Here is a 9950-nt window from a genome sequence, read left to right as displayed (position 1 = left end):
GTTCGACAATCGTTGTCTGAGAACCATAGCTCGTGTGGGTTGGTGTCAGCGAATCCGTAACGAGGCAGTTAGAAAGCGTGTTTTCGGTTGTGTAACGGGGACTTCCATTGAAGAATGTGTCCGCAACCAGAAGCTGCGTTGGTTGGGACATGTTTTACGCATGCCGAACCATCGTTTGCCGAAGAGAGTACTGTTTTCCATGCCCGTTCGGAGTGGCACTTTGCACCCACAAAGTGTGAGGTCATCTTTCCGGAGATGCAGTCACTGAACACGCCACTCACAATCCAAGAAGAGGCCTTCGAAGTTGTGGAGCGTCTTGCGTGTCTTGGAAGTGTGGCAGTTGAAGTCAATGCATAAATCCGCAAAGCTGGGGTCGTGTTGGCTAATTTGATAACCTATGACATCAAGGTGGTATATCGCTGAATCTTAAAGGATGTGCCTATCAGGCTACAGTACGAGCTGTTTTGTTTTATGACTATGAGGCTTGGTATATTCGAGCAGCGGAACTGAGACGTCTTCAGGTGTTCGACAATCGTTGTATCAACACCATAGCTTGTGTGGGTTAGTGTAGTGGGACAACTAGAAAGTGGGTTTCCAGTGGAGCTTCCACTAGAGAACACGTTCAGCACCAGAAACTGCGTTGGTTAGGTCATAAATTGCGCATGCCGAACTGTCGTTCGTCAAAAAGTGCGCTGTTTTCTGTGCCCAACTCAGAGTGACGGAAACAAAGACATGGTCAACCCTTGAGCTGTCGGATGGTATGAAAGAGATTACGAAACGTTTGGGTGCTGTTGGTGCTACTCGCCTTCCAGGATGGGGATCGCATGTTCCCCACTGCACCTGGCTGGAAACGCTGCGGGATATGGCTGCCAACCGATACCAGTGGCACTGTTGATATCAATTTCTATCCAGATTGCCTGAATGAGTGTCTTGAGGTGTAGGCACTTCGGTGTGATTGTAGTAAGCTCGCATTAAGTTCCTTTTCCCGTCCATCTTTATTCTTTTCTTCATAATGAGGCTTTCAGATAAATCACGGTTGTAAGGCGGCGGAACATCAGTGTTGAACACTGATTTTGTGCCGTCAATGATGGCTTGTTTTTTACAGTCTAGGTGAGAATGACTGCAGTTACATGCAACAATAAAATTTCAGATCAGTTTATGCTACTAAAACACCGCTAAAAGGATGTAAATCGTCACTGGGATGTGACTTATAACCGAGTAAATTTTTGCGAAATCCGTGGGAAACTAGTCAGTCATGGACGATAGACAAGTATTAAACATCCCTGATATACAATGCCTTAACTTGATGTGACTTTCTTTACGGCTGTGTGATCCATTAATCTACGGTTGACAATATCTGCGCAGCCATCGGAGTCTTTCGTAAAAGGTTGGCCATTTTTAGAGTTTTAATCAGCACTGATTCCCACGTCACGCGTTAAAACGTGTGTAGTGATACGTTCCATAAAATGAGGTACTGCACTGGCGATTCTCACCAAACCTCTATCATGTGGTCGGGCTCTTCAACCAAAGGCTCTGGTTGGTAACCCTAATTGTCCTTTCGTCTGCGGTTGGATGCAATGAAGGTGCCCCAGCCAACGCACAATCATGATTTCAACCATCAGAAATCATTTTACGTTACATCGGTCGTCGCCTCTTATTATCACCCGGGTCACTTTGTTGCACAATGCAGGGCAGGTAAGCGAACGCAGACTGCTGCCTCTCACGCCTTCTCTGCCTTATCCCATTAATAATGTCCTTCATGTAGGCCTATTCTTTCTTTTTTCGGAGCCATGCGAATTGTGGAAGCGGACCAGGGGAGATTAAACAATGACTTGTCAGCGAGATGCGAAAGCCATTACGAGCAAACTCAGCTTCGCTAGTCATCGACATCTCTATGGACCGGGACCCCAGGATAGCCCATGTAAATGTTTGGAAAATTGCTAGAAATGACCCAGTCGCACTCTCAGTGGCCCTTATGCATCTAAGCTATTGACTTCAATTTATACCTCCCTTCCGAATCCCCCAACTAAGAGGCACACTGGCTGACTTTTATTTACGCACCAGTTTATCTGCTCGCGCCAACAATGCGGAGATGCCTGCGCCACCTCAGTTTATCGTTGGACGAAGTGGCAGCTACAAACACTGTACGACAAGTATGCACTTTTTACAGCTGATAATGATGAGGGTGATACCTGGGAACAGGATGGCCCCTTAATATCCAGTAAAAGAGAATTTGTGAACCGGTGAGTGCAGTACATCGAACAGCTGCAACCTCGAATCCGGTATGCCGGCCTTCAACAGAAAGTGAACTGTGGACATGAAATCTCCTCCAGCCTCAGAAGTATCCAATTGTGTATCACTACTCAAACGTACTCGTGCTACTTATCCTGGCGACCTACCACGTGCCATGTCCAAGGATGATGGTGAATTCTTCAGCCAGTTTCAAAGAGTGAAATCAATGTAGCAGTGAATGTAGTAGACACAGAGGTGTAAGTTTAACTTTTGTTGTAACAACGCTTCCAGTATCACTGATTCTGGGGCGTCTTACGGTAGCCCGAGAATTATCGACCCGTGAGAATCACACAGGATTTTGACCGGTTATCAGTTACGTCGTCCACATTTTGACACTCCATCAGGTGTTAGAGCGAGACCATATGTACAGGCAACTCAGAATCTTGGTTTTTTGACTTCAACGGTGTGTTCGCTTCCGTCGGTCAGTCAGTGCTCAACAGGATATGCCACAGAAGTTTGTGAACATAATCCGTTCCCTATGTTCATATTCCTTGTGACGTGTGAGTTTACGGTGTGCCTACCAGAAGCTTCTCCACAAAAAGCTGTATCCTGTAAGGATGTCCGCTCTCTCCGTTCTCGTTCGGTTTTCATTGATGTAAGAATGAGATGAACGTTGGGATATCTCCAATGATCGGCATTCGAATTTTTGTCGTTGAGAACCTTGTCAATCTGGAAGACGACGTCCAAGTACAATCTCTGTTGCACAAGCTGGCCATCAGATTGTGTCAACAGATTCGCAACGGGGTAATTAGAGAACGGATATTCGGTTGTATAGCAGGTACGTGACTCGCGAACAGCATCCGGCACTGTCAACTGCGCTGCGTCGATCATGTGCTACTCATGTCGAAACATCTTCTACAGAGGTGGAATTTGTTCTCTGTGCCTCAATCAGAATAGTGCGAACGGCGAAGTGGACAGCGTATGACTTGGCGAAGCGGTTTGCAAGAGATTACGATTAGTTTGGGTGTTTTTGATGTTGTTCTTCTTCCAGAATATGGTCCTCGTGACCCCTTCTGCGCTTGTCTGAAATGGTGGCTGATCGGTGGCTGTCTTTGACGTTTCTGCTGTCAGTTTCTTTCCAGACTGTCTGCTTGAACGCTTGGCAATGTAGACTACTCAGAATGCTTGCGAAAGACCAGCATCATGTCCCCTCCCTCACCCATTCGTTTCTTTTCTTTTTGCCATTACCAGCAAACTCAGCTGCGCTGGTCATTGCCGTCTTGCTCGTTGGGGACCACAAGACGGGCTACATAGATGGCTAGGGACACCGTCAGAGATGGCCCAATCTCGCCCTTAACGGCGCTCATGCATCCCAGCTATTGCTTTCAATGCAGAGCTCCTTTCCCAACTCCCCCACTAAACAGTCCACTGACCGTGCTGTACTTACGCACTAATTTATGAGCTCCCGCTTCCAATGTGCAGCTGCCCACCCCGCCTCCCCGAATCATCGGTGAACGAAACTGTGGCAGCTACATCTACTGTACGACAAGTACGAGATTAATACGGCTGACATTTTTTGGCTCCCGATGGATTTAGAAAGTGAACATGAGAAGATATTTTTCAACCGCTTCGTTCATTTTCCGGATAATCTGCGACGTACGATCACTCCACTTTTGGTGATGCTTTTGTTGGTTAAGAAACGAATGGTGTCGTGGTTCCTTTTGCTGTCACTTCTTGTTTACTCTTCTCGTTTTCCAAACTGTTCGTGCATTACGCCTGCGGTTTATCCGATCGGTACTCCATGATCCTTTCACAATTACTGGGGCTCATTTGCTAGCCCGCGCATGGTGTAGCCTTCAAAGGTGTAAACATTATTCCTTATCCTCTTTAACTTAATCACAGGGTTGTTATATGTTTTTCAGGTCACTCCTTTAAATATTTTAGGCATTTGATTGGTGCTTGCTTTGGAAATACGGAGTGGCGTCTGAATGGGCAACAAATAAAACTACCACGCTCCTCAGCAACGCACTGCTGATTTCACCTCGACTGATGATAAAACGTTCGCAATAAAATTGCCCAGCTCAGCGAGCAAACCAACGACCATATTATAGTCTTTAAGAGATCCGAAGAGTCAGTACTTTGGATGTGACGTTTTTTCAGGCGGTATTTTCAACGGACAACTTTGTATCTGAAACTGGAGTCCACTGGATCTAATCACCAGCATCAGTAGTTTATGCAGTGTTCATCTCATTTTATCATTTCTGTCTCATCCTCGTCAACGACTTATTTTCATGTTCCAGTGTAAGCTAAAAGAAGTCGTTAATGCATCGGCAGAAGTTTCGGCTCGGGCAAACCGTAGAGTTAGAACGAGTAACAAATTGATTGCTCGTATCGACGGCTATCAAGATGTGAGTTTTTTGGCAGTAGTGGTTTCTGACCTGTTTTTATCACAACAAGTGACTTACTCTATGATAGCGAAAAGAAGTATCAAAACAAGGTAGGTTGAATTCGGCAATTTCGCTCATCTCAACAAACACTTGTGAACGTTCAAAAGCTGGTATAGGTCGAGTTAATGGACACATACCTTGACAGACAAGTATAGACCAGTGAAATTGTTACAGCGATAACAGTTCGTGAGAATTGAGGCGAATCTGAATGAAACTACCGGTAAGGTAGACGTGATTCGACGTCCGCCTAGCCAAATTAAGATGAGTCCAGTCATAAATTCCAGTTGTTTGCTCAATATGGGTCTGTAGCTTCGAATAACCGACACTCCGGCAAAGCTTATTAAGTGTCTATTGTCCTCACTGTCTATGATTTTGAACAACTTTCTTGATTGTATATACATCCTGTCTAAGTTCGAGGTAATCAGACTGCTGATCAACCACTCGTGGCCAGAAGGTTAAGCGTTCAAACTACTAGGCAGGAGGTCGCGGGTTCGAGACTATCCGGAGTTTCGTGAGATGCGCACAGCTGATAATTCCCAACAAGGATGAAACAGCTGTACAGTAATTCTCCGTTTTTCAGCATAGATTGGCTTCACTTACAGGACGAAATTCCCCCAAAAAACTTTCTTGACTGTTTACATTCTTTGCAATCCATCAAGTGGCGAGCAATAACGTTGGAGTCTTTGAGGCGTCCTCAGAAATTCAAGCAAATGAGCGTCATTCGATTCTTCCAACTTTCTCGCTACCGTAGGCGCTTTGAAAGGTGTACAAATGAGAAGGTAATCATAGAGTTTGGTTTCTATATCACTCGGAAACATAGACGGATGGTTTTAAAACGATAGTTCAGTACACTAACTAGCTACTAACTAGTACTACTAGTATAACTAGCTGGAGTTTCCGTTAGCCGTCCATTTTGTAGGTATGATGTTTGTCACTACAGTTTTTAGACTAGTTTGTCTAGGTTCTTTATGTGTTGATGATAGAATCTCGCTTGTTGACTCAATGCTTCTCGCTTTAAATTGTTTCTACATAATCCATTTTTCTAGCTTCCTCATTGCTCAGTTTATTTGTACGATTCTGTTGTTCCTGTTGGTTTTCTTGAAGACAGTCGCTCAACGAGATGGTAAATAATCTTTCGAAATTGAGCCTGGTAAAATGCAGTGTGCACAGATTGTGTTTGTTTTCAGCACTTCCTACGGCTTGTGACATCGAATATAGGTAAGGTGGAAATGTGTGCATATCGCAGTAGCCTCCAACCGTAGTAGTCAACCTCCCGATGTGCACAATCTCCGTCTTCGATGGAAATATATTTATGAGTCAACGAATATCTAATAGGGCGTAGTGAGTAAGAATGAGTTGCATGGTAATGCTGCAACTGCTTTACACTTTTCTCTGGGTGTCTCTTGATTCAGCGTAACAAATAAGATCCGACATCAGCTTCTGTATTTGCAGCTCTCCTATCACACTTCTGGCTCCGCTGAACTTGCCAATTAGACTGATGTCTGTTAATGATGCTGTCGACTGGAGTCGTTTCCGGCTGCAACGACGCACTGTCTCATGGGCATTTCCGTATTTTTCATGCAGAAATATTATTCTGACATGCTTGACTTAAATGAGCCCTAAGTGTTCGCAGAGCACCTGTCGGTCGTGGAAGCGACAGACTGATGCCTTTCAGCGGCTGTGTCATGTCAGCCAACGATAGTCACACCGTGAAATCTGGTCAAATTTTTTGTCCAGCGTCATCGCAAACCTTGGTTTATCAGATGCAGTATGCATCTGTGTACATCAGAAACGTGGAGCGATTACTGTTTGGTTAAAGTTGACAATCGCTTGGGGTGCAGACCAGACCACCTTCGATTACCCCGCAAATCCAGATCTTCCCAAAGGCTAGCGTGGAGGAAGAACTAGTACACGATGCTTGATGTGTGAAGTCAGCCGCGACTTTTTTCTCCATGCAACGTCACGCAGCTCCATCGCACTTTTGCAGCGAATATTTGGATGTGGTTTACTACTACTACTGCTACCACCACCACTACTAACAAAAATAATGATAATGATAATAGCCGCTCAGCTGTAACTTCCTCTTAATCAAAATGAAGGAAACTATAGGAAGTTTGTTTGTTGTGTTCTTCAGTCCGATGTGGCCAGTCACAAATAACTTTGCACCGTACCGTGATTGAGCAATTACAATGTGGAGCTACCTGACCGAGCTAGAGCCAACCACACCGTCGTTATCCCGTCATCATGTACGTGACGAACGGTTTCTTACGTTAAGCTTAACCCAGTCAAACTCCTTCACGTCACAGGTCATTTCATCGATCACTACCCGATGCTGTCTCCTGTAACAAGCAGCCCTACACTACCGGTCATTTCGCGAAGTTTACGCGCGCTCTAAATTATTCATTAGGATAGAAAAGATATGCCATTGTGTTATATAAAACTCGTCTAAGTGGAATTTCCTCAGTTGTTTGGAGCAGTTCGAGATGACTTTGCCTATCTGACATTCCGTTTTGGTCCGCATTCTTTCTCGCCATATCCAAGATAGCCGCAAGATCAAGGTTAATTTCTTACTATGTTTTTTGTTTCTCGGCTTCGAAAGACGAGGCTTTTGTCTTACTTCGAACTACTTCATTCCAAGCAAATACATCATAGCCGTTCTCCAGTTTCTCAAACGATCTTCACCAAAATAATATGCAGGCAACAAACGAAAAGCATTTTCTTTGATTCTTCCACCTCATAGCTTGAAGTTCTTGGTGTTGTGAGTACGATTGAGAATCTAAAACGGACGCTCTGTACCATAAATGGAGCCAGTGTTTGCTGAAAAGCCTAGAAACAGTGTACAGCTGTCCAATCCTTATTGCAAATCTTTATTCGTGCGCATCTCACGAACATTTAGGGTAGCTGCCACCCGTGACCCCCCGTCCGATGGTTGAAGACTAGAGTGTTCGGTCATGAACGGCTTGTCAGCAGTGCGATGAAGCGGTACTAGTGCGGGACATAGCGCCACTCATACTCTGGTCACAGAAGTTACGTCACGTGTGTAGTGCTTCTCCGTGCGACGATTTCTCAGATGGAAGCAGGTCCTGGATTATTCCTTCTTCTGGGCTACTTATAACTTATTGACAGCATGAGGGGCTTTGGCAATTTGGCAACTTCCTCGCGTAAATGAAGTTAACCTAAGCTGGAAAGCCGAGAATCCTGTATGACCACTTCGTGAATAGTACACCTTTCTGAAGATTCCCAACAAGGATGAAACAATTCTGCAGTGCTTCCCGGCTACTCACATAGATTAGATTCACAAGGCAAAATCTCCGTTGTTAGTCCAGGCGAACAGTTTTAGTCTGCTCAGAACACAGATGGCGACTGCCATCACTCAGTCTATGCTATCAGTGGATTGCTTCACACTGTTCTACCCATTGTTCCACCAGATTTCCCTTAACCGTGTCTTAACGGCGAATAGTCCAGGATATTTCCATGATTCACGCAGATCAATAACTGATGTTTCCACAATTAAATCCTTTCTTAACCACCTTTGCGTTCTTCCAATTTAGAATTCGCAGCTCGATAACTGGCGAATTCGTCGACTGAAAAGTCTGATAGCCTGGTTCAACGTGCCAAAGCTGGATGATTTCATCGTTTCCGTGAAGGAAAATGAGAAAGTCCATAGGCAGTTGGCTACAGAAAACAGGAAAATGCGATTAGCAAAAGTGAGTTTGTTGGATGGAGAATTCACCCGCAACGCATCTAACGAGCGTAGTGTATAAAATTGTTTTCCAAGCTAACCGAATCCACCAAATGATAACAATATCTAGGACACGAGTATTTTCAATGCAGCTCCCCCACTCTAAGGAGATTTCCTCTCGAAACGTGTCAACATTTCTCGGTCCATTAGAGATTTGTCTGATGTTCTTCCTAGTGGACACTGCTCCTTGAATTATAGCTTATTTCAATGATTCTCCGTCACATCCTTGGGTTCCCTCCTCAAAGGGTATCTTGTGCTTAACCCATTTCATCTTCAGTTGCTGTCCTGCCCTTGAAGATTCTAGTAATCATATGGCTTAAGCACTTCGTATCAGTATTACTGTGCAATCTATCCATCGTAGGGGCGAAATGGCTCAGTGGTTAGCGCTAATTTACTGGTCGGAAGGTCCGTGGTTTGAACCCGATCTCTGCCTCTTGACTTCTCTTGTCTAGGCTTAAGCAGTCTGTCAGTATCCCAGCCCTCATACTTGCTTCTGGTGGCATGGCACTTCGGCACCGGAAGATAGAATTTTTCTGTCCATCGTATTCCACTGCCTTGAGCGTTAGTCAAAGTAACTTAGATTTCGGTTACTTCTGTACAGTGGAACAAAGCATTTGCAAGGGAAAAGCCGTTGCTTTTCCTCAGATACTGAGATACGGAACATTCTTACACACCTCTGCTTTAAACCAGTCATTTTGAGGTTCATTTCAACTAAAAACTTCCTTTTGCCTCACGCATACGTTGGTGCTGTCACTCTTAAGTAAATCATTCCTTTCTGAAAACTATGGAAATTTCGGTTAAAGTTTACTGTCAACTCACTGCTAGACACATTCAGACCTCCTTCAGCTGATAATTTCTCAAAATCCGATGACAACACAATGTTCGCTTCAGAGTCGTTGGTCTTTGTCTCTGTTCATAGTTGTGGTGAATGAACATAACGTGTTCGCATTTATCAATAACCTCACGTGGTTAAACTTATCTCCAGTGGTTTGTGGGAGCTATCCGTTATCCAGTAACTCTTCCGCCTTTCCTTTTTTTCTCTTCAAAAGCTCCAACTACAACAGCACGAGAAACTCTGGCACCGGATAAAAGAGAGGCGTAGTCCTTGAAGGACCGAACTTTTCACCGAATACGGGCTCCGTGTATAGTCAAGCCAGCATTTGCTTACATATACGAGTTTGAAGTAATCATTGGAGAACTGGATTTCTCCAGCACTCATCGTTCAGCGCAGACCCTCGTTACCTCTCAGGCTCGAACATTGAAGTGAAATCTGGTACACTTCTAGGAAGAGAGCTGCAGATTTGGCACCTCTAACCCCCTTAATGAACCACCCTAATCATACGAAAGGTCTGGGTGGGTTTGGTGAAAATCAGACCACCCGCTGAACCCTTTTGTTATTGTTTCTACCAACAAATTCAGTCACGCGTAGACTGAAGTGAATGTTGGGTTTGCGTATACCGAAAGAAGTGTGCATACCCACCCATAGTGTGCTCACACGTTAGAGTTCATTCACAGCTTGGCTGTGTAGA

General features: G+C 44.6%; 1 protein-coding gene across 1 annotated transcript in view; it reads left to right on the top strand.

Annotated features, from left to right (window-relative positions):
• The window catches only part of T265_01019 (hypothetical protein), a gene marked incomplete at both ends in the record, with an annotated part of 25485 nt that overhangs the window by 11896 nt on the left and 3639 nt on the right, over positions 1-9950 (top strand). Inside the window, 3 exons of the mRNA XM_009164934.1 lie at positions 4533-4640; positions 8231-8386; positions 9851-9906. Of these exons, the coding sequence (XP_009163198.1) occupies positions 4533-4640; positions 8231-8386; positions 9851-9906 (320 nt within the window). The remainder of the gene's footprint in view (positions 1-4532; positions 4641-8230; positions 8387-9850; positions 9907-9950) is intronic.

This window comes from Opisthorchis viverrini (genome assembly GCF_000715545.1).
Source record: "Opisthorchis viverrini unplaced genomic scaffold opera_v5_10, whole genome shotgun sequence".
NCBI classification, from domain to species: Eukaryota; Metazoa; Platyhelminthes; class Trematoda; order Opisthorchiida; family Opisthorchiidae; genus Opisthorchis; species Opisthorchis viverrini.
The sequence above is the reverse complement of the archived record's forward strand: the minus strand, read 5'-3'. Positions and strand labels throughout refer to the sequence as shown.